The following is a 24270-nucleotide window of genomic DNA, read 5'->3' as shown; positions in this document are numbered from 1 at the left end:
AGGGTCTGCCCCGGGGGCCTGGCTCTTCTCTTTGACAGGTCTGGGTGTTGTCTGTCCCGCCTTGCAGGGCTTGTCTGGGGATCCTAGGATGGGGCTGTGAGCAGGGCCCTGCTTTGGGCTCCTGTGCAGTCCCTCCTTGCCCTTTCTTGGGGGATGCTCGGCCTAGTGCGGGGGGCAGCCCCATAATCCCATAGCCTTGGCACCAGCCGAGTGGCCCCATGGCTGGCTGGTGCTCCCTTTCTCCATGCAGGGCTTTGCTCTTCTTGGCTTTGCTCCTGCCCCTGGAGACCCCCGTGGGAGATGGAGAGAGGGAGGCCCCTGATGCGGACGGGCCCCTTATGGCAGGCCCTCCCCTGCCCCTGATCCAGGTGCTCCTAAGCCAAGCCCCTACCCGGACCCCAGGACGGCGCAGGAGGCAGGCAGGTGGGCCTCCGCTGCGCTACATGATGGGTTTGTACCGGAGTGTGGCCGACCGGCACGGTCAGCCTCGCAGGAACCGTCAGCTGCCCACCAACACCGTCCGCCTGCTCCGGCCCTTCGCCAAGCACCGCCAACCTGGGACAGGTGAGGGGGAGGGAGTGGGGCTGGGATTCACCTCTGGGGGGCAGGTTCCCCCAATTCCACACCCAAATGGGGCTGCAGTGCAATATCTGCAGGGCTTTTGTCTGCTTGCACCAAAGGCAGCGACCCTAGGAAGGAGAAGGTTTGGGGACTCTGAACTAGAATGGGCACTGCTAGGGGATTCTGGGAGTTTGGCTGGAAATTTCTTAGAGGGGTGTGGCTGGAGGATTTTGGTAGTCCAAAAGCAATTGCCAGGCCAGTCATGGGGCCTTGGGGTTTGGCCACACGGCCATTCAAGGGCAACCAGTTGTGTCCTCTTTCCTTCCCAGAAAGGCCTCCCCGCAACCTTTGCTCCTCTTCACTCCATGGGCCAGGCTGGCTGGGGGATTCTGGGTGCTGCACTCCAGAGAAAATGCTTTCCCAGAATCTTTAGTCCACTTGGCCTGCAAAATGTTCCTCTCTCCCTTTGACCAAACTCAAGCCGTTCCTCTGCTTCCCATTTCAAATGATTGTGTGGGAACTGGACAGACTGCACTCTACAGCTCTGTGGGTGTTTGGGGTCATTGGGAGGGGCAGATCCTGGGCCTGTTGAAGTGGGATCAAGCTGCTGTCACATTGCTTTATAGACTCTCGCTTGAAACAGAGCTGCAGGACCCACAAAAACCAGCCAGAGGCATCGAAATGCAAGAGGGGCGTGTGAACATTTTTGTGCTGGGTGGCCAGGTTTTGAAGCAGGAAGGTGAGGAAGAGGTGTATTTATGCACTTGTTTATTTCTGTGCAGGTCCCTGGTTGGTCTGAACTCTGGACTTCCGCCTGGAGGTCAAGCCCCCCTTGGAGCACCTGGTGAGGGCTGTGGCTGTCTACTCTCCCACTCAGTCCTTAAACCGTGGCCTTTTTGCCTGCAGGGCCGAATTGCTCCTGGACCGAAGCACCGTCCCTCCCTGCCTGCTTGGCAAACTTCGGCTTCCCCCCTTGGCCAATTTGACCACCAACACTGCCTCTGTGGGTCAAGACAGCTGGATGGAGGTGGACCTCTCTGCCCACCTCCAGCTGCAGGGGGACTGGGGGTCGCAGCAGAGCCGGGTCCTTCGCTTGCGCCATGCGTGCTGCCCCCTTGATCCCAGAGGACAGGAGGATCTGGTCTCCCTGAATGACCCCTTCCTGCTGCTCTACCTCAATGACACGCGGCGGTTCCTGAGGGCAGAGGCAGGGGGCTTGAGCCTGACCAAGGAGAAGCCCTCCAGGAGAAGGCCCTCTCTCATCCGCAGGACACGCCAGACCGGCCGGCTGGCCCTGGACCTGCCCAGCTACTCCCCGGCCGGGGGCCCCAAGCAGAGCGAGTGCTCCCTGCGGCCCTTCCGGGTCAGCTTCAGCCAGCTGGGCTGGGACCGCTGGATCATTGCCCCGCACTGGTACCGGCCCCAGTACTGCAAGGGGGCCTGCCCCCGGGTCCTGCGCTACGGCTACAACTCCCCTAACCACGCCATTGTCCAGAACTTCATCAATGAACTGGTTGACCAGAGTGTTCCCCGGCCCTCCTGCGTCCCCTACAAGTACAGCCCCATCAGCGTCCTCATGATTGAACCCAACAATGACATCCTCTACAAGGTCTACGACAACATGATTGCCAAGTCCTGCACCTGCCGCTAAGGCGCCTGCGGAGAGGGTCAGTGTGGAGAGGCTGACCCATGCAGTCCTCCAGCCAGGACCTGACATGCTCTGCACACCTCCGAGCCCCATTTCCACCCCCCTAGCATCCCTATGACAGCCCCACGAAGAGATAGTCCAGATTTTAACAAAGTTGGGCTCCTTTTCACCTGGCCCCTGATGCCTTCCTTCCCCAGTGACCCGATGGACACACAGACATCGTTCGTCTCTTTTACACCAGGACTTTTATACAGCATTTGGAAAGGTGTCCCTCTCCGTTTTCTCTCTGGAAGAAGAAAGAAGGGGCGCCAGGCAGACTCCTAAGACAGTCTTGTTTTTCTTTTGGTCCTGATGGGAGTCTGGTGCAGGAGGAGGAAGACAATGAAGGAAGTGCACTCAGCCGTGCCTCTGAGAGCGGGGTGCTGGGGGCGGATATGGGGCAGAGGCTGGGTTTGCCCCATTTTGTCTTTGAGGGTCTCCTCTCCCGAGGGCCAAATCTCCTACTTCTGAGCAAAGTGCCTGCCCTCCCCATTCTGGAAAGAGGGGTGAGAGGGAGGGTGGGGGGCACCTGGGGCCAGGGAAGCACTGCTTGTGTGTGGCGCGCACATGGGGGGGTCCTAAATAAGGAGGGTCCAAGCCTCCCCTTTGGCACAAGAGGCAGGCCGATACCTTGAAATGTGTGTGTAGTGTGAACTCCAGAGGAGCTGACGCTGGGGACTTCCCCAGGCTTCCCAGTCGGTCAGTCAGTCGATTGGTCAGTCTCATTCTCCCCGGCCAAAGTCAGGCCTCCGGAGCCACAAAGGGGGCAGCGCTGTCTTTGGGCCGCTTCCTCTTCAATGGAGTTGCATGGCGCTGCTCCCCCCTTTTCTCTCGCTTTGGGGCACCCTTCTCCACGTTCTGTCTGCCTTCCTTGTGGTCAGTTCCCGCCTTGTGTACCCTCTCAAAACGCAAATAAAAGCACACTGTCATTGTCACTTGCAGTTTTGGGAGATGTCAACCCATGGAGTTCTGCTAAAGGCTTTGAAAAATGTAAGGGGAAATAGTGGGGTGGGAAAAGGAAGTCTATTCTGCTGCTTTCTAGACCTGGTCAGTTTGGTCTTTAAAGATGTTTCTTGCAATAAAAGAATACAGTGTCTGGAGGTTTTAAGCTGAACTAGACTGAGTGGATGAGCGGCCAGACAGGCAGAGGCCCTTGGCTCATTTTGGCCCCATCCAGGAGAAGGGGCCCTTCCATTGCCTTGGCTTGATGTGGGGGGCATGCAAGCTTTCCTGGGGTCTGCAAGCCCATCCTTCAAGGGCCTTTCAGCTGTTGGTGGGTCTCTGCTGGCGGAGGGTTTTATCCCTGGGCTTTTCTCCAACAAACTTGCCATGTCCTTCTGAGCTAGAGCACTTTGAAGGCTGTTTCCAGATGTAGCCCCAATGGTAACCTTGTCTTGCACCCCATCCGCGGTGGCTGCCTCTTCATCCCCTTCCTTCCTTTCTTCCTCTGAATACTTCTCATTTGGCCTTCCTTCCTTCCTTTCTCTGATTACCTGTTTCTCCCTTGGCCTTCCTTCCTTGCTTGCTTCCTTGCCCCACTGCCTCCTGCCCTCCTTCCCTGAATCCACTGCCAAGCAACTGGGATCCCTTTCTATTTCTTACCTGGTGTACTGAAAAGAGATTGTGTAAATAAACCTGGTTTCTTTTGCTAAAGAGGACTGTGGCCTCTGATTTGGGGTTAGACGGGAGGAAGGGCTCCAGGCGGGGCAAATGGGGCCGAAGGAAGCCCACAGCCCCAGGTCCCACCCCACACTTTCTGGAGCCCCAGCTCAAGGCTGGAGCTGGGCCTGGGACTTCGGGGCTTTGTGGAATCCTCCTGTGGAAAGGGAAGGCGAGCCAGGATTGGAGAGGAGGGGTCCCAGGGTCCCTGGGCTGAAGACTCCGGAAGGGCAGGAGGGCAGAGGAGGGCTTCCAGACCCTCAGCCGGGGCCACCAGTGGGGGCTTCTGGGCTGCCATTGCTCTTGCCTCCACCTGGGATGCCATTCCGGGGAGAAGCTCTTCTCTGCAGATCCTACCCAGGGGCTTCTTGCTCTTGGGATTTCCAGAGGAGGGGCTGCCTTGCTCTGGGGCAGCAAAGTCTCCAAACCTCTCCTGGCACCTTGAAGGGGAAAAGAACTCAAGCTGGAAAGATAGAAGGGAAGGCTCTTGCTCCCTTGAGACAAGGGTCCAAAACACACTGCAGAAAGACTACTCCGCTTTCACCCTGCTTTAACTGCCCTGGCTCAGTGCTAGGGAATCCTGGGAACTGTAGTTTATTGTGGCCCCGGAGCTCTCTCTGACAGAGAAGACAAACGTCTCACAAAACTACAGTTCCCCAGATTCCCTGGCATTGAGCCAGGGCCGTTTCTTTGTTCCTTTCTTTCTCTGTTCCTTCCTTTGCTCCTTTCTTTCCTTGCTCCTTTCTTTTCTTGTCCCTGTGCCTCCTTCCTTCCTTCCTTGTTGCTCTCTTCCTCCTCCTTTTGTGACTGTCTTTCTCTCTGGCTTTTCCCAGCGGAGGGAGGCAGGGCGCAGTTCCCTCGGGGTCCGCCAGGGGCGCTCTCTCGAGGCTCTTGCCCAGCAGCAGCAGCAGCAGCAGCAGCCAAGGCAAGGGCCCGAGGAGGAGGAGGAGGAGGAGGAGGAGGAGGAGGAAGGGCCCTGGCCGGGGGAGCCCCCCTCCTCCTCCTCCTCCTCCTCCTCCTCCTCCTCCTCCTCCTCGGGGCCAAGTTCCATCCTTTCCCTCGGGCGGGGGCTGCCAGGGCCCCTGCCCTGCCTGCCTGCCTCCTTCTGCCTGCCAGGTCTCTCCGGAGGCGGAGGGGTTAAAGGGGCGGCCCTCCGAGGGCTGCTGCTGTCCCCGGATCCCCCGCCGCAGGAGGCCGGGTTTCTTCTCGGCCTCAGAGCGAGGCTCCCGGGAGGAAGGGGCCGGGAGCAGCCCGAGGCCGGAGCCATGCGGAGCCGGAGCAACTCGGGGGTGCGGCTGGACGGCTACGCGCGCCTCGTGCAGCAGACCATCCTCGGGCACCAGGTGGAGGGGCGACCGAGGGGCGGCGGGGCTTGCAGTCCCAGGCGCCGCGGGTCCTTGGGGTCTCCCTGGGGAAGGCAGGGAGCAAGGCCGAGGAGCCCCCAAGGAGGGCAGACCCAGGGCCTTCAGACTCCTGGGCAGCCTCTCCTGGGCTTTCTTTCCTTGGCAAGATTTGATCAGAGGAGGTTTGCCATGGCCTTCCCCTGAGGCTGAGAGAGTGTGGCCTCTTGCCCAAGGGCCCCCGTGGGGCTTCCATGCCTGAGTCGGGATTCGAACCCGGGTCGCCAGAGCCCAGAACTCAAGCCCCCTCTCTGCCACTTGGGCTCAAGATGACCTTCAGCTTCCAGGGGAGGGCTGCACCCCTGGCCCCCAAACCTTGGTCCTCCTCCTCCTCCTCCTCCGGAGGTTTTGGACTGGAGCTCCCAGAATCCCTGGCTGTTGGCCAAGAGGCTCCTGGGAGTCGACCTCCAAAACACCTGGAGGGCCAGCCTTTGGGGGTCTCTCCATGGAGGGACTCGGGAAACCAGGACCGGGAAGACTTGGCCCAGGGAGTGCATGTCCCTGGCTTGAAGGGGGAATCCTGGGGTCTCCTCCTCGGCTGCCAGGGATCCCTCCTGCGAAACCGGAGGCCGAAGAGGAGCATCGGCAGATGGGTGGATGGATGGATGGATGGAGCTTTGGTTCGTCCTTGCCCTGGCTTTCCAGTTCTGGAGTCAAAGCAGCGGGAGAAAGAGGGAGGTTTTGGGTGCCTTTGGGCCCCAGAGTCCAAACTCCCTTCTGTTCTTTGAGCAGGCCTTGTGCCCCGATCTCATGGAGGATGGAAAGCAAGGCTCCGAGGCAGGGAAGGGAGAGGCTGGCCCAAAGGCCGAGGGGCAGGATATCATGGCCCCTTCTCCTCCCCTCCTCCCTTCCTTCTTGGCTACTTTGATGGCTGCTGCCTTTGGAGGGAGGGCCCTGGCTGGGACTCCAGACAGAGACATAGGTACTAGGCTCAAGGCTGCTGGGGCTGGGCAGGGGACCCTTTCCCAGCCATGAAGGGAGGCAGGTGACCCCTGGACCAGGTGAGACACCTGTGTCGGTCCAGGGCTGCATGGCACCGCATTTCAGCATCCTGGCTCAAGGCGATGGAATTCTGGGAGTTGGAGTTTGTTGTGGGGTAACAAACTCCAACTCCCAGAATTCCATAGCCTTGAGCCAGGCCAGTTAAAGTGGTGCCAAACTGAGTTATTTCTCCAGTTTGGATGCAACCTGGGACTCGAGGTGGCTTACAAAACAGAGGATTATAATAAAAGCACATGTGCTTAAAGGGGAAAAAAGCACATGCAAAAAATTAATAATAATAATTACTATTATTATTTATACCCCTCCTCACAACATTAAAATATAAACACAATACAATAAAATCTCCCACAAACCCACCCTCCCATTAAAATTGCCCCAGGACAGTAACTCCTTCATATCCCTGGATCTTTTCTAATCTGCGGATTCTATGCATCCATGGCATGGAAATATCCTTAAACATATATACATTCTTGCCCTTTGCTATAAGGGCCACCGCTTGCTCTCCGTTGCCTTTAATGGGACTGGAGCATCCACGGATTTTGGTGTCCGCAGAGAGTCCTGGAACCAAAGCCCATCCAAGGATCCCAAGGGCCCCATCGGATTACACTTGACAACGAAGCTGCTAAAGCCATGTTTTAACAAAGGAGAAGAGAGGCAATAATGCAGCGGTTTCCCTTCGGAGAGCGAACTAAGGAAACCTGTTGTGTGTGAACTGGGCTGTTTTTACAAGGAGAGCCCTTGCCTTGTAAAACCATCAAATCCCGCAAAGGCTGCTGGAGCGCCAAGGCCTTTTTCATTGGCGAAGAAGGAGCCATTCTTCCAGGTTTCCTGCAAAGGGGCTTCCAGAGTCTGGGAGCAGCCATTGAGGCTGTATGCACACTGGGGAAATAACTCAGTTTGGCACCACTTTAACTGGCCTGGCTCAAGGCTATGGAATTCTGGGAGTTGGAGTTTGTTGTGGGGTCCAGAGTGGAGCTCTGCTCTGCTCTGGGCCCACAACAAACTCCAACTCCCAGAATTCCATAGCCTTGCGGCAGGATGCTGAAAAGCAGTGCCAAACAGGTTAATTCCCCAGTGCGGATGCAGCCCTGGACTGACACAGGTGTCTCACCTGGTCCAGGGGTCCTCTGCCTCCCTTCATGGCTGGGAAACGGTCCTCTCCCCAGCTCCAAAAGTCTTGAGCGTGGTTGGGATGGAAACCCACATCTCTCCCAGTGGTGCTGAGCCACCCCTAGAGTATATGTGTATATGGGTGCGCATGCATTGCTTTGATGGACTACAGCACTCCAGAATCTTCCATCCAGGGCAGGAATGTTGCTCCCCAATGATGGACCAAGGCTCTGATGCGGCTTGGAAGGGTTCATACAGGAATGGTTGGTTTCTTTGGCCGGCTGGGAAGGACCCTGTTAGTTTCACCGCTGTAAATAAATGAGCCAATAAACAACAACACACATGCGCCCGTGTGAAAAGTGAAAGAGGAACATTTAAATAAGGAACTTGAAACAATCCTTGCAAGAAGGGTCCATTTGGATGGAGTCCTGGGATCCTTTCACATGGCAGGATTATACTGGTTTGTTTTAATGTCAGCCGCTGGGATGGTTTGGAGGAGCAGGATAGTAATAATAATAATAATAATAATAATAATAATAATAATACTGCGATTCCTTTTTAAGTGTCATGGCTGCATCTTCTGGAATCCTGGGACTTGGAGTCAGGCACTAGAAGAATTGTCCATCTGAGAATTCAAATATCCCTGCCTAAATTGTAAATCCCTGGATACTGCTGTAACAGTCAATGTGGAATCATACTGTTATAGCTGTGTTGTGCGAATGGGCCCTGGGTTGTGGGCTGCTATTGGAAGTGGAAATGCCTCCTGGCATGGCTCTGCCAATGGTTCCTGTGCTGCCAAGTGCTGGGAAGCGCAGAGCTCTCATGCCATCTCATTCTTTCTTTCTTCCTTCTTTCCCTTCCACCACACAGAACCCGGTCACAGGGCTCCTTCCGGCCAGCTGCGACCACAAGGATGCCTGGGTGCGAGACAATGTCTACAGCGTCCTGGCGGTCTGGGGGCTGGGCCTGGCCTACCGCAAGAACGCCGACCGCGACGAGGACAAGGCCAAAGCCTTTGAGCTGGAGCAGGTACAATCGGCGGGTGGCCATGCGGGGACGGCAGGGAAAGAGATGGGTTGCAGGTGAATGGGGCTCTGGAAGGACATGCCAATGAGCATTTGCAAGCTGAAGTCTGCACATGTTCTCCTTTCACCTAAACTATGGTGGGTGTTTGCGCAAGTGTAAACAGAATGATGGACCTTGCAGGAGAAGAACTCCTGTTGCATTAGAAAAAGATTGGTCCATTCGCCCTCTCCAACCCCCTCTTTGCCTATTTCCTCATTAAACTATGTTTTAGTATCGTTAAACCAGACGATTTGCTTGCACAAGGCGTAGCAATGTCCACACTGGCTTGGAGAGGACTCTGGACTGGTCCAGAATGGCTCTTTGGATGTTCTGCATTGGAAAAGGCCCTTCTTTTCGGACTACGCTTCCCAGCCTGCAGGGCTAGCGCAAGGTTCTGAGTGATGTGGTTTAAAAAGGATACTCCTAAAAAGGGATACTGCTCTGCTCCAGTTTTGGGCTTGAGTTCAGCCCCTTGGAAAGCTCCTTTAAAGCCAGGATTGAGTGTAGTTTAGGAGATGCTTAGATTCTGAATTCTCTGCAAGAGCTCTGGTGCACAAGCTCCACATCCCAGACTCAGTAGGACGCTGTTGAAGTGGAATTTTAGCACTGTGTTGCATCGTGTGGAAAAGACCAGAGGACTGCAGGATCTGTCTGGGATGAACTTTCCAGAGTTCTCCTTTTGAAATCTGAGTTTTGTTGGCATCAGGAGGTTGGCGTCAGGAGGTGTTTTCTCCGCTGCTTAGGATATGGCAAGGGCAGGCGGGCAGCACTAGGATTTTACTTTTGTTTCTTTGCTTGCATCACAGCTGCCCTGGAGTGACCCTGGTAATCTTATCTCCTCGGCTAATTTGCAAGGTTCAGGCAAGGAAAAGGGTAGAGCCCGGCGTAGTAGGCAAGGGCTGAGGCCCCCTGAGCATGCCTTTCGTAATAGGATCTTCTTTGCTCTGGGGGCAGCCTTTGGTTTCTTTTGACCAGGCATTGGCCAGAAATAAATTTGCAGTGGGTCCTTGGTATTGGCTGGGGTTTGGTTCCAGGTCCCCCAGTGATGAAGCCGGGGGGGGTTGGGGGGTCTGGTCCCCCCTTCCATTAAATACAATGAATGGTGTGCACTGCTGCGGCTAAGCCCCATTGTAATGATGGCACTTAGTCTGGACCCCCCCCTTCCCAAAATCCTGGCTACATCCCTGGGTCCTCCTTCCAAAAATCCATGGATGCTCAAGTCTCATCATATACAGTGGCATAGTAAAATGGTGTCCCTTATATAAAATGGCAAAATCAATATTTGCTTTTGGAATTTATATACAATGTGCCTGTGTCATATGCAGCACGCTTTATGCAGCTTTCAGCATATGCTGAAAGCCGCACGGGGAGAAAGGGTGGCACGTCCCAGGGACTAATGGGGTGGGTGCCTGTGGCGCACGTGTGCCGCCACACTGCCGCACGCATGAGCCCCTTTCATTTAAATGGGGCTTGAGCATAGGTAGATTTCACTTTACGTGAGGGAATCCAGGATAGATTCCCCCGCATAAAGCAAGGGCGCACTGTATTTTAAAAATATTTCTAATCCGTGGATAAAAAGCCCAGTGCTTTCAAGGGCTCACTAAAACTCTGCCCCAACAGTTCTTGTCCCTTTAGCAGCCATTTAAAGTGTAAGATTCTTGCTTTGTGTTTGATTACTGTTAGCCTCCTTGAGGTAGCAGTAAGTTTAATAACTATTAGGGGGTGACTCCCTCCACTTCTGGTGGTATGGGATGAATGTGGGGTGCTCACCTGCTACTACCTGCAGATGAAGGGCAGGAGCCCGGGTTTTTGGTGTGCCAGGGTGCCAAGCAGCTTGGGCATTTCCTCTCCTGTCGGTGGCTGGTGGAGCCCAGCAAGTAAATGCCACGGAGGGTGGCGAGGAGGGAGGGTGTCCAGGGCTCTGGTTGCAGCCTAAAGCTCTGCTAAAGGTCACTGGCCACCTGGCTCTGCTAAGCCCTCAGGAATGCTTGTCATGTGCCCGTCTCCCTTTCCTTCCCTCTGCAGAGCGTGGTGAAACTGATGCGGGGGCTCCTGCAGTGCATGATGCGGCAGGTAAGGAACATGGGACCTCCACCTCTCCAGGGGGTTTGGGGTGGCCCAGCCTAGCCCTTCCTCTGCTTCGCTCTCTGTCCCTCTGTCGGGGGGTGCTGCCCCCAGTCCTTCCCTCTGCCCTGAATGCTCCAAATGAGGGAGCACAGTTGGCATGAAGCACATCTTCCTGCCCTGGGCATGAAGGATGCCAAGTGCCAAGGCCTGCTGCCCCTCAATCTCTGCCCCCTCCACTGCTCTACTGACCCTCACAATGACCCACGGGGAAACTTTTTGGTGCTCTGATGACTGCATTATGCCCACTGAGTAGTTACTTCTTTGGACTCTAGTCCAATTCCCCAGTCAGGATGGTCACTGGGATAAAAAATAAAATGCTTCAGTTGCTCTGCCCCATTAGTTTTTGTACTGAAAAAGAGACCCCCAGACCCCAGTATTGGTCAGTCAGTTTGCAGATCTCATTTCTGATGGGTAAGACCAGAGCTCTTCTCAGTGGTAGTGGGGATGTCCATCCTTTGGTCCATTTCCCTGTCCATTGCTCCTGCCCACTGACCAAAGGCAACCTGGAGGTGGGGGAGGTGGTCCAGATGGCCTTCCTTGCTCCTTCTTTGCTTTTGGGACCTTGCAGGTGGACAAAGTGGAGGCCTTCAAGTACAGCCAGAACACCAGGGATTCCTTGCATGCCAAGTACAACACCAGCACCTGTGCCACCGTTGTGGGGGATGACCAATGGGGCCACCTCCAGCTCGATGCCACCTCCCTCTACCTGCTGATGCTGGCTCAAATGACCGCATCCGGTAAGAGCCTCTTACCAGTGGTCCAGAGGTGGCCAGGCTGCCCAGTCTTACTTTAATTCATTGGTGGGAGAGCTTGGAAGCCTTTCTCCAGGTGTCTTGGGGGCACATGGAAGGGGATATTGGGTTTCTCACATCTGCACAAGAAGGTCACCGTTTGCTTTTCCTCTCTTTCAGGGCTCCACATTGTCCACAGCCTGGACGAAGTCAACTTCATCCAGAACCTTGTCTTCTACATTGAAGCAGCCTACAAGACTGCTGTGAGTCCATCACTGGGCCAGAGTTGTGTTTGGCGGACATGAGGCCCTGGATGGGGAGGTGCATGGTCCTGCCTTGCTACTTCCAAGGCAATGGGCAGCAACGGTGGCATGCAAGTGGCACTTTCTGGGGCATGTCCAGGCCTGGTTGGGCTCATGCCTGCCGTTCTGCTGGAGAATCGTCCTGCAAGGACTGAGAGGCTGAGCTTGGCCTTCTTGGCCAAAGACATGTCCGGCACTGCAAACCCTTCCCCTTAGCCCCTGGCTATGAAAATCTAGAAAGGTCACGGCCCATGAGTCACGAAGGACACCATGTACCCAAGCGTCCCATATTTATGGTGCTGTGTTTGCACACAAAGGGCATGGCTCTCTTTCCCCTTACCACTCAAAATGAGAGAATGTCCATCTCTGGCAGATGGGAAGCTGCATCTTAGATGCAAAGGTATATAGCACGGTACTTTTGCCCCTGCACCCAGTGCTTAAAGTGTCCTTGGTTAAAGAAGAACCAGGATTGTGTCTGGCCCAGTCCAACCATCAGGACGATGGGGAAAGAGATCTGGGAAAACTCTCCTCACAGACCTATAAACCTTCCAGCTCTGTTTGCAAAGGACAGCCAAGCAGCTTCAGGCTTTATCTAGTGGCAGCAGCTGACTTTCTGTCTCTGAGATGTTTAGAGGGAGATGCTCTTCCATGCGGCTGGGTCCAGGGCAGATGTGGCCACAGATGAGTCCAGCCTTGCAAACAGTAGCAGCGCCCTCTTTCCCTTATGTCCTTCAGTTGCCTTCCTTGATACTCTCCTGGCCCTTTAATGCTCAGTGAGGCAGTCCATGTGGCCTGGTTGCTGGACATTTTTGGTCCAAGAAACATTGCAGCACTTTGGCGGCATTGCCTCTGTACCACTTTATGCTCTCTCTCTTGCTTTGGGATGATGTTTCTGCTTGGAACATGATGATCCATGGCCAGAACCTTATGGTTGGTGACATAAGCATGCCTGAATCATAGAATCATAGAGTTGGAAGAGACCGCAAGGGCCATCCAGTCCAACCCACTGCCATGCAGGAAATCACAAAGCATCCCCGACAGATGGCCATCCAGCCTCCGTTTGAAGACCTCCACTACACTCCGAGGGAGTTTGTTCCACTGTCGAACAGCCCTTACTGTCAGGAAGTGCCTCCTAATGTTGAGGTGGAATCCCTTTTCCTGCAGCTTGCATCTATTGCTCCGGGTCCTAGTCTCTGGAGTAGCAGAAAACAAGCTTGCTCCCTCCTCAATATGACATCCCTTCAAATATTTAAACAGGGCTATCATATCACCTCTTAACCTTCTTTTCTCCAGGCTAAATATCCCCAGCTCCCTAAGGCGTTCCCTTAGAATCATGTCTATCTTTGTCTTATTTGTGGTAAAAGGAGCTGTTTGCTAGCGCATGGTGCTCTGTGCATGGGAGGCAGTCCCTGCATTTTGTTGCTCCTGGGGCTTGTCAGCATTTGGGGGAAGAGAGAGGCGTGGAACTGAGGGGTGCTTATCTGTCCATGTCTGCTGCCAGCTCCTTCGCTGATGCACTGATCCATTTTGATTGATCACTTAATTATTTTTTGGCAGGACTTTGGGATATGGGAACGTGGTGACAAGACCAACCAAGGGATTACAGAGCTGAATGCCAGCTCTGTGGGCATGGCAAAGGTGAGGGCATTCCTTTTATGTGGTGCCTTGAGCCAGTTGCAAAGAAATAGGCATGAATTTGGGGGGGGGGGGCAAGCTCCCCCCTTGCATCCGGGAGAGCTATCTCTGGGAAGGGGCCAAGTGGGGCTGCTGGCGCAGTCTGTCTTTGGTTCAATTGATGGAGTAACTGAGTCACCTCTTTCCAATGCGACAGCCAGAGCTATCCAGCAAATGGGGCAGGGAGAGACAAGAGCAGTGGGGTGGGGGGCAATTTTCTGCCCATGGGACCCTTCTGGAGCCGAACAGTCAATGCAACCATGGTTCTCTCTCTGTCCCAGGCGGCCCTTGAGGCCCTAGATGAGCTCAACCTCTTTGGTGTCAAGGGGGGCCCCCAATCCGTGATCCATGTGCTTTCCGATGAGGTGCAGCACTGCCAGGTAAGGGTGGGGGGCATGGGGGGTGGGGGGCAAGGGGGGATGGGGGTCTCTTCTCAAGCAGGATGGACCCCTTCTCTGGTTTGGGAGGTTGTGACTCTCAGGATGGCTGGGGCTTCAGGAGTTGGAGAATGGAGAGGTTCAAGCCTGAATCCTGCTTGTCAGTCCAAAATATCTGATTGAAATTACTGCATATCTCATCTTCCTTCCAGTATGGGACACAAAATGCTTTACAACAAATTTAAAACATAGTACCACTAAAATCCTATTTTATATGAAGGTTACAAAACCATTAAACAAACAATCCTACTACATAAAAACAGTTTCAAAATTTCCTGGGAACACAGATCTCTTTCTCCCACTTCTCTTTCTGGGTAGTCCATTCTGCACTCCATGCTGCCAAGGGCTTCCACATCCAAGGAGATCGATGCCAGCCTCCTCTCGGTCATCTCCTACCCGGCTTTTGCAGTAGAAGACAGTGAGGTTGTGGAGAAGACAAAGCAGGAGATTGTCACCAAGCTGCAGGCAAGTCTCCTTGGCCCCTCAGGAAAGCACATACCCCCCCCCCCCAGAATAGGGGCTTTATGGTGTCTGTGGGCGGATTCTGGGGAGTCTAGGGTGTAAACCGAGCCCCTCTGGCTTCCATGGGGGACGGGGCAGACGTTGATGCCACGTACCTGTCCTCCTCAGGGCCGGTATGGTTGCTGCCGCTTTCTCAGAGACGGCTACAGGACCCCCAAGGAGGTGAGTTTGGCACGTGCCCCCGGGCCAGCTGCTCCCCAACACTGCCCTCCCAGGTGCCAGTGCTCCATTGTGCTTTTAGGCCAGTGGCTTCATAGAGACAGCGGAGGTTCTTGTCCTGGTGGGAACGAAAACCGACAGTCCATGTGGATGATGTCTGGCTGGTCTGGAGAATCAGCCCTTTTAAAACATTGTTATCTAGGCAAGCCAAATGCAGTTGGCACACAACCTTTTTGGCTGAGAAAAGGCAGCTGAGTGCCCAAAACTGGTGAAAGAAAATGCCCTGCCCTGAATTCCCAACTCTGACATATCTGACATAACTCCCAATGGCACTAGCTTCACCCTCAGTTCTGCATGTCATGAAAATGCAGGACTTCACTTTGGAGGGGAAAACAGGTCTTTTGCTGGGATTGTATAGAGTTTGATTTTAATGTGAATTTAAAACAAATGGTAACTATTCTGAAGGATGGAGGTTTTGCTGGCTGAGGTCCTGGATCCCACATTCTGAGGGAAACTGAAGCACAAGAGAGCAAGAGCATGCCCCTGGCTCTGTGTCTGGGGTCCACATACACCCCCTTTCGTCGCACATGGCCTTGCTAATGGATCACTGGCATTTTAATACTGCGTGCCAGTTTTGCCCTGCATTCTTCCTGTTTACCCCCAAATGCCTTCCTAATGAGTCAGGCCCCTCCAGCTCAACCCTCTTGGCCTGACAGAGCGGACTGCCTGCCGGTGCAGCTGCCCTGATGGCCTTTCCTACCCTCCATCTCCTGCCCCCTCGCTGTGCTTCTTTGCAGGACCGCAGCCGTCTCTATTATGAGCCGGCCGAGCTTAAGCTCTTTGAGAACATTGAGTGCGAGTGGCCCCTTTTCTGGACCTACTTCATCATCGACGGCATCTTCAGCGGAAACCAGGAGCAGGTGGGGCCACTAGCCATGTTGGTTGGGAAGAAGCCGTGGGGAGGGAGGGAAGGAAGGAAGGAGCGAGCAAAAGGGACCCCACACCCACCTTCCTCCTCCTCCTCCAGGTTCAGGAGTACAGAGAAGCCCTGGAGGGGGTCCTGATCAAAGGCAAGAATGGGATTCGGCTGATCCCAGAGCTCTACAGCGTCCCTCTGGAAAAGGTAAGGGGTCTGGGGAAAGGGAGGAATGGCCCCAAAAGTGGGAGAGGCATCATCTGTTCCCTGCCTCCAGACAAAAGAGAGCAGCTTGTGTTTAGGCACCAAAGGCTTGGCAGGGTCCCCCTGAATCCCCCTTTCTTAGCCTCCAGGGTCTTGCTTGCTTCTCATCTTAAAGTGGTTGCCAAGGAATCCCATCCATCCAGGAGATGTCTGGCTGCTTTCCATAATGGGATTTTTAAACACGCAATAGAGGCTTCTAGGACTAAGCCAAGTTGGCACTTGAACTCCAAACCCAATCGCCTGGGCTCCCCTGCTCCTATCGCCTGCCCTGGGCCCATTGTGGTTTGCGCAGTTGCATTACTGGTTTAGAGGTGGCTATCTCCAAGTGGGTAAATACAGCATGCAGTTCTGTGGCCAGCCCACAATGCTGCAAAACCAGTTAAACAGAATTCCTGCTTGTAGACCAGTGGCTTAAAGAGCAGAGACCGCAGGGATCTTGGAAAGGGTTATTTTTGGGGGTGGGGTGGGGCTTGCCATTGCCATCCTCTGAGGCTGAGAGAGTGTGACTCACCCAGAGGATGTTCTTGTTGTGTGCCTTCAAATCTTTTCTGACTTATGACAACCCTATCCCTGGGTTTTCTTGGCCAGATAGATCCTGCTTTCCAGGAATCAGCCGTTCTTGTGTTGTATTTTCCTCTTCCCAAAACTGACCTCCTGGAGGATTGTCGCTCAGCAGCTGAAGGGAAGGCCCCACTCTTAACCCTCTTTGACCCCAGGGAGGTGCTGCCGGTCAGTGCGGTCAATACAGAGCTCAATGGACCAGAAATTGGGTCCAGAGCACATGGCTTCCTATAGCCATTCCCTGGTTGCCCACTCTGGGCAGTGGATGACAGGCCAAGGTGGCTTTTGTGAGGAGTCAAGGCTCTGACATCCTTAGTAGATTCATTCCTTGTGGAGGAGAAGCCGCTCCACAGCCCTGGGCATGGTTAATGGAAAACAGACATTGGCTGATCTCTGTAGGACCTAAACCACCCATTTCCTAGGCCACCTTTTCCCAGAGTGGGACCCAAAAGGCAGCTCACAGAAGGGAACCAGTTAGACTCTATGGCCTATATTAGACTGAAGGAGCACCATAAAGCTATGGCACCATGGCTATCTTGCCCTTTGCAAGGCGCAAAAAGGAGCCACAGAAAGCAGCCCTGGCCTGGTGAAAATCTGCACACCCCTCTAATGTGCCAGAACCAATGCCACCTTTGTGGCTTTTGGTTGTGATTCTTTCGTGGGAACCCTCCAAGAACCAACAGAGATGAGGCTCAAGGCCCAGCCCTGGCCCCCTGACCACCATTTAGTACACCTTGAATATTGCAGCCATTGAGCATGTGTTAGGCCTGGATACCTCTTTAAACATAAGTATTAGAACCTTGATATATATATATATGTTAATGTTATTAAGTATTTTCACATGAACTCTTATTCATGGAGCAGGCTTAAGAGTTTTACTTTTAGGGCCATTTACCTAAAGTCAGGTATTCAGCTTCCAGGCCTTGGCCAGAGATGGAAACCTAAACCTCTAAACACTAAAACCCTTGTACCATATTTGTCCTTTTCTTATAAGCGCATTTCATACTTTTCTAGAAACTCTCCCAGAACCAACAGACCACCATTTTGACTCCCATTCATTGCTTTGTTACACCTTTAATATTGAGTGTAGATGAGGCCTGAGATAGAACCTTCTAATATATGTTAATGTTGTGCTCTCACATGGACTCTTGACTTGTGAAATAGGCTTGGAGATTTTACCTATACCTTGAGGGCCAATTGCCCAAGAGAACCCTTTCAGTTTGCAAGCCTTGAGTAAGAAACTGAAACCCAGGCTTCCACAATTCAAACCCAAAAACCACTGTAGCACACTTTGTAATGCATGGGGAAAGTGCCATCAGTTGTGTAGTGACCCAGGCATGAAGCTGTTAATGCACCAACATTGTTATACCTTAGACAATATACCATCCAGTATTTGATCCCATATAAACCACAGGACCCAAGAAAGACACAACACACAGTGATTTAAGTTGTATGTTAGTTTTTGACTGCAATGCTCTCTCCTTTTCCTCCGCTTCCTCCTCAGCATCTGCCTTCAGCTGCTTTAGGTTCTTTCACCTGCTTCAAGGGCCTTCTTCTGGCTCAGCTCTTCCCATCTTCTGCTTCTAGGGACTTCAGCTTTTCATCTTACAGTCCGTCCCCGCCTTACGCAGGGGATCTGTTCCGGATCCCTCTGCGTAAGGTGAATTCTGCCTATGTTCGAGCCCCATTGGAAACAATGGGGCTCATGCACAGGCACAACAGGCACACACACCCATTCAATTGAGTGGGACACGCCACCCCTTCTGCCCTGTGTGCACACCGCAGCTTGAGCGCATATGCTCAAGGCCACATATGGCACACCCACATATGGCATGGGTGCACTGTACTTCTTTCCAGCTCCTGCCTTCAGTGAATCCAGCCTTCCTTCTGCCTTCTTCCCTGGCTCTTCTTCTGGAGCTCTTCCCAGCTCTTGCCTCTAGCCTTCCTTCTGTCTTCTAGCTCTTGTCTTCAGTGAATCCAGTTTTCCATCTGCCTTCTTCCCAGGCTCTTCTTCTGGAACTCTTCCTAGCTCCTGCCTCCAGTGCCATCAGCTTTCCTTCTCCCTTCAGTGCTTCCAGCTCTTCCTTCTTCTTCTCTTGGCAGCTCAGCTCCAAATGATCCCTGGCAGCTTTGGGGGCCCCTTTTATACAGTCTCAGCCCAAACCCTTCAGCCAATCACCTACAAGCCCCCCCCAAATCAGCCCTATCATTGGTCTGTGGCTATGAACCAATAAGAGCCAGCGGAATGTTGATTAAGTGGCCAATGAAAAGTTGTCCTGTTTGGATCCCCCCTCAGCCCTATAAATCCTAACGAGTTTGACACTGAACTAATAAAACAGCCTCCTGGCAACCCGCAGTTCAATATGGGGGATAATGATTCCCACCATTCCAACCATTATGACTGCTGGCCATGTTGGAAGGGGATGGTGGGAGTTGTAGTCCAACACACTGAGGGATGCTGAGATGTGAAAGGCTGCCCTGGGTTTCTTTGGCAACAATTCCTTTTGTGAAAGTGTGATGGCTTCACTGTCGAGAGTAGGCCTCATTTCTACAAAGTGATTGTCCTCAGCCTGAGGGAAACTTTTCACCTCTGAGGCACTTTTTTATCGCTGTAGTAAGGCCTAGCTTTCACAACACACTTATTTAAACATTTTATAGCATGTTTCAGGCAACTTTTACCTCAGGATTTTTAGGTTCTCTACAGCAGTGTGACATAAATAAAGAAATCCAATGTTCAAGCCCACAAATGAAGTGTATAAAGAATAAAAGAGGGCATTTAGCAAAAAGTAAGCCAAAGAGGCAACAAAGGCTAGGCGAGTGAAGAATAATAAGGAAGGGAGTAGAGTCAAGGAAACCTGGCTTCAAATTTAAACCAAATAAGGAAAAGATTGGCCACTATCCAACATCTTAACCTTTTCTGGACCTATCTTGCCAAGAAAACCCCATTAAAAGTTTGCCTTAAGAGTAGGCCTCGTTTACATAAAGTAACTTTGCCTCAGTCTGAGGAAAACTTTTCACATCTCTGAGGTGATTTTTTTATCATTGTAGCAAGGCTTAGCTTTCACAACACACTGATTTATACGTTTTATTCCATGTTTCAGACAACGTTTACCTCAGGATTTTAAATTTCTCCACAGCAGTGTGACAGAAATAAGCAAAGCCAAATTCAGACCACAAACAAAGTATATAAAGAATAAAAGAGGGAATGGGGCAGAAATTAAGCCAAAGAGGCAACAGGGAAGACTAATAACGAGAGATTATTATTCAATAATAATAATAATATTAATAAAGAGAGGAACCCTGACTTCAAATTTAAGTCAAATCAGGAAGATATTGGCCACTATCTGACATTTTAAATGCTGAGGTAAAGGGATTAATCTGGCCAGCCAAGAGTTTCTGGTGAATGAGTGTCCTTAGAGTAGCAAATGAATTATTATTTTGTTTATAACCTGTTTAAATTTCCTATTAACATGAAGACCTCTGGGTTCTGTAGAGTCTGTCAGAAATATTAACAGATCCCTAAGCCTCGAGGCCTCCATCTTGGCAAGGTTTGTTCAGAGGGGCTTTTGCCTTTGCCTTTTTCTGGGGCTGACAGAGTGTGACTTGGCGGGTTTAAATGCCTGAGCCAGGATTCGAACCCTGGTCTCCAGTGTCTCAAACCACTACATCATGTGGGTTGCCATAAGTTGGAAATTACATGAAGGCACACAACAACAGCAGCAGCAGCAGCAGCAACAACAACAAAGTGAACCTACGGAGGGCTGGGGGGGAGACGGTTAGTAAATGGGGTTTCCTTTGGACTACAACTCCCAGAATCCCCCATTCAGTGGCCCTCCTGGCTAAGGAAGCTTCCTGGGAGTTGTACTCAAGTATATTTACTTATTGAAGTTGAATATTTAGATGACGTTGCATTTGTTTATTACAAAATAAATAAAATAATGGTAGCAAGGGTCGTATAAGAAGGATGCCACCCAGTTTGCAGGTCAGAATTTTCACAGAGGTCCAGTGGCCTCCCACTTGGGTTTATTTCCAGTAGCTAAGATGGAGAGATAGACTGCCCCTGCCTAGGGAGGCTCTCCCATCATATCAGCCATGAACAGATATATCCATGGACAAGGTAACCAGCCACAATCTCCACCTCCTCCAGCTTTCAGAGCAGCCATGCCAGCATCAGGTTGGCAAGAAAAAAGGTGTGCATTTTGAAAAGATCTGATCTGTCCTGAGTAAAATGACCATCTTCTGCCTTGTTTTTGCAATCCCTTTAGGTGCTAGTTGTGGTGCATATCTATTCTGTTTGGTACCAGAAGCAGTAGCCCTTTGAGTACCAGGAAATATATCCAGGAGTAGCCCCATTAGCCATACAGGACAATGACAATGTTAGCCATATAGGTCAATAACATCCATAACCATACGCGCGCGCGCACACACACACACACACACACAAAACCATAAGCGTACATAATCATACATATACACACACACACCATGTATAACCATATATATATATATATAGATAGATAGATAGATAGATAGTAACCATACACACACACATACACGCACAACCATAACCATAAATACATGGATTGGTTTCCAAATCTTGGCTGCAATTTTCATTTTGCTCTCATTCTGCTCTGGCAATAATAGCAACACTGAAAAGGAAAAGGGGATCTAGCAGCCCCTTTGCAAATTAATTTTAGCCTGAGCTTTTTTGGAATTGTTATCTTTGTTGTTGTTGTTGTTGACATATTTATATTTTAATCCACGTCCTCAGATGCACTGCTTCACACCAGGTTCCTTCCCAAACAGATCAAAAGCGGCAGCTTCTCTTGATCCATGCATCCAAAGGCATGACTGAAACCCAGAAAACCTCAGGCTAAAATGAATTGATTGGTTTCCACGGTGCTGCTGCCATTTTTCTCCCCTGCCTTTCTGCCTAACGGTCTTAAAGCTGCTGTCTCTTTGAAAACTATGTCATAACAAATAGGTTATGATTTGTATATCCCAACAGATGGATAGATTCTTGAAATCATTGCATTGATGTTAACAAAGCCATGACTTTCTTCTGCCCTGTTCTGTCCTGGCCTCTCCTGGCCCTTTTGAGACCCTGCTGGCCACCTGAATGTCTTGGTTTTCTCTCCCAGGTGGAGGAGGAGTACTGCAACCCTCACTCCGTGGAGCGTGTGCCACAGGGAAAGCTGCCTCTGATGTGGGGCCAGTCCCTCTACATCCTGGGCTGCCTCATGGCGGAGGTGAGCCCGGGCCCTTGGCCCTTGTTTAGGGGCTGCGTGGCCCATCGGTTGGACCCCAGGTTGCTTGGAATCCTGTCTATTTGGATGCCTTGCCATGTCCCTCTCAGCTGATGGGAGCAGTGACCGGAGGTCCTCCTTTGTGGGCAGGGGCTTGGAGCAGGCTGGCCTTTACCCTTTCTCCTTGGGGTGTCTGGGAATAAACCCCATCTCTTCCCAGGGAAGTCTTGCTCAGTGCTGACCAGCAAGTTAAGGGTGTGATAACAGGAGCCCAGCGGGAATCTCCCGTGCCTGGTATCCCAGAGGGTCATCCAAGGGAAACAGATTGGCAGGGGGAGATTCCAGAGAGGTGACGGAAGGAACCAGTCCCCATGAATTATCCTGTGGGATCTGGTGAGGTCTTCTCTTGTGGAAGGGAGCTCTACAAGGGGACTGGGCACATTGACAGCAAAGGCGAGGTCTGCTGCTGGCTGGCAGCTGGGACAGCTGTGTGGGAACCTCTGCATTCAGAGGCAGAATGTTTTTGGACACTGCTGGGGAAGACAGCTTCTTCCATCTCCTGCCTCCTGTGATTTTCCCAGGAAGCCCTGGTTGGCCACTGTGGCCACAGATGAAGCTGCCCTTGCACTGTGGAGACCCTCATCAAGCCCAGCATTGCCAACTGGCTGGCAACCATGGCTTTTCAAAAGCCACAGAGGATCTTTCCCTGCCCCTACCAGGAGATGTTTCAAGACATATGGAAAATGGGAAGTTGCCTCATGCTGCCTCAGGCCTTTAGTGGTCCCTCTAGTCTAGGCCAATATTGTCAGCTCTGACTTGCAGCAGCAAAGGCCCTCTGGGGTCTCAGGCAGGAGTTTTGTTCCCCCAAGACCCCTGGAAGCCCCCCTCTTCAGCTCACCAGGCCTGCCCCTGCTTAACCTCTGAAATCAAGCAAGCGCTCAGGTTTCTGCAGGATGGGTTATGGGGAAACAGGGTGAGCTGAAACTAGGATGGAGGGGCTCCCCCTTGGTCTGACCACCACCCACTCTCTCTCCTTGCTTGCTCCTCATTATCTGTCTTTGCAGGGTTTTTTGGCTCCAGGGGAAATTGATCCCCTCAACCGCCGGCTGGCGACTGTCCCCAAGCCTGATGTGGTGGTGCAGGGTAAGGCCAGATTTGGCTGGGGCTCGGAGCTGTGGTGTCTGTCTCAAGCCTGGCAGAGGGGTCTAGGGGCTGCCTGCTGTGAAGGCTTGCTTGCAAGAGGCATGGGTCTGCATTCCTGCCTTTTCTTGGCCCAGCCTGGAATGCCAGCCCTGCTGGATGTTCCTTTTGTGCCAGCTGCTCATGTCTCCTTTCAGGCTGGCTTGCTGGAGGGGCTTGGATGTGGTGTTGTGGGTTTGCTGTGGTGCCCCCCAGGGCCCTTCCTGGAGCTGGGAAACTCCCTCAAGCTCCATGCTGACCCTCTTGTGCCAGAAGGTCCCTTCCCTTCCTTGTCTGAAGGGCCAAAATGCCACCCTGGAGGAATGCATGCAGAGGAATGACTGGGGAATTTGGGAAGGGTCAGATGGAGAAATAGCTGGAGGTCCTGTTCCCCTCCAGTGGTCTCTCCTTTGGTATGCTGCCACCTTTGCTCCTACAGCTCTCACATGACATTGTTTTTCTCTCCCCCTTAGTCTGCATCCTGGCTGAGACGGAGGCCATCAAGGCCCTCTTGCGGAAGGAGGGCATTGAGGTGCAGACGGTGACCGATGTCTATCCCATCCGAGTGCAGCCAGCAAGGATTCTCAGCCACATCTATGCCAGGCTAGGTGAGCCGGAGTGTGGGGGTGCAAGGGGGTGTCAGTGGGGCATTGGCCCATCCACCTGCCAGGAGAAAACACAGACCTTTTAGACGCTGTGCACAAGTCCCTGTAGAAAAAGCTGGTGGCATTGAGGTTGGCAACGATGGGAGCTTCCAGACCAAGGGTTGAGGAGTCTTTTGCCAGTATTCAGGCAGGGTCACATCTAGAAATAGAAGAAGCTGCCCTATACTGAATCAGTTTGCTGCTCCATCTGGCTCAGTATACGGCAGGTGTCCTAGTTTCCAGGCAGTTTTATTTCTTCGTCCTGCCTGGAGATCAGTGGTCATCCCTTCTGTTAGCTTCCAGAATTAGATGGCAGAGGCTGAAGTTTGCCAGGTAAATCTCAGTAGGGTGAGAGAGGGCAGGGATGCTTTGTTTCACTTCTGTCATTTCCAGGTTTTATGCCCCTCCATTTTGGAATGTGGAGACAAATTGGAGCACAGTCCTTCCGTGTGTCGTCTTTGTGGGTTGCGTCCTATTAAGGAATGCAACCCTTGTTGTGACTCTGATCCTTTTCAGGCCGTAACAAGCGCATGAACCTGAGTGGGCGTCCTTTCCGGCAGATGGGCGTCCTGGGGACCTCCAAGTTCTACGACATCCGGGACAACACCTTCATCTTCACCCCACAGGTGAGTGGGCTGAGGGGTGCCACCGAAGGGCTGGGTTGCATTCCTAGAAGCACAGGTAGCAGCCATTCATGTCTCCCCGCAAGGACTACCAGGACTTCACAGAAGCAGCAGAAGTTATACAGGAACACCTGGCAGTCTGGGGTTGCTCTTTTTTTCAGTGTGCTGCTCACTTGCAGAGATGGATCCCATCCTCTCTTCTCAGATCACACACAGACATTTTCACAAGACCACACTGATTCTGTGCAATCCCAGACTCACAGGTGGCACATTTGCCATACGGAGGTGCAGTCCTGATGTTCCTCTATCCAGCATATAGCACATAATAGGGAATGCTGCGAGATGCAGTCCAAAAACATCTGGGAGGACACACCTTTCCTCACCATCAGTCTCCTCCTTTC

At 52.4% G+C, this 24270-nt stretch overlaps 2 protein-coding genes across 4 annotated transcripts in view; both read left to right on the top strand.

Annotated features, from left to right (window-relative positions):
* The first annotated feature begins 218 nt into the window (after nucleotides 1–218).
* On the top strand, nucleotides 219–2654 carry LOC149308605 (bone morphogenetic protein 15-like). Its single transcript, XM_089537125.1, is given in 2 exon segments — nucleotides 219–564; nucleotides 1344–2654. Coding segments are annotated over 2 exon segments (1215 nt in total). The 3' UTR covers nucleotides 2213–2654.
* A 2421-nt stretch (nucleotides 2655–5075) lies between these two features.
* Nucleotides 5076–24270, top strand: part of PHKA1 (phosphorylase kinase regulatory subunit alpha 1) — a 33575-nt gene continuing 14380 nt past the window's right edge. For 2 of the 3 annotated variants that reach the window (XM_089536097.1, XM_089536098.1), the window contains exons 1-15: nucleotides 5076–5250; nucleotides 8290–8448; nucleotides 10510–10557; nucleotides 11180–11348; nucleotides 11523–11605; nucleotides 13202–13282; nucleotides 13600–13698; nucleotides 14074–14220; nucleotides 14386–14439; nucleotides 15234–15356; nucleotides 15464–15559; nucleotides 21319–21426; nucleotides 22488–22566; nucleotides 23076–23210; nucleotides 23763–23872. In XM_089536097.1, coding sequence (XP_089392223.1) covers nucleotides 5173–5250; nucleotides 8290–8448; nucleotides 10510–10557; nucleotides 11180–11348; nucleotides 11523–11605; nucleotides 13202–13282; nucleotides 13600–13698; nucleotides 14074–14220; nucleotides 14386–14439; nucleotides 15234–15356; nucleotides 15464–15559; nucleotides 21319–21426; nucleotides 22488–22566; nucleotides 23076–23210; nucleotides 23763–23872 — 1569 coding nt within the window. In that variant the 5' untranslated portion in view covers nucleotides 5076–5172. The remainder of the gene's footprint in view (nucleotides 5251–8289; nucleotides 8449–10509; nucleotides 10558–11179; nucleotides 11349–11522; nucleotides 11606–13201; nucleotides 13283–13599; nucleotides 13699–14073; nucleotides 14221–14385; nucleotides 14440–15233; nucleotides 15357–15463; nucleotides 15560–21318; nucleotides 21427–22487; nucleotides 22567–23075; nucleotides 23211–23762; nucleotides 23873–24270) is intronic. The other variant, XM_089536099.1, reaches the window with a different exon arrangement.

This window comes from Sceloporus occidentalis, unplaced genomic scaffold (genome assembly GCF_023333645.1).
Source record: "Sceloporus occidentalis isolate IW3139 unplaced genomic scaffold, rSceOcc1.0.p SCAF_8, whole genome shotgun sequence".
Taxonomy (NCBI): Eukaryota; Metazoa; Chordata; class Lepidosauria; order Squamata; family Phrynosomatidae; genus Sceloporus; species Sceloporus occidentalis.
The sequence above is the reverse complement of the archived record's forward strand: the minus strand, read 5'-3'. Positions and strand labels throughout refer to the sequence as shown.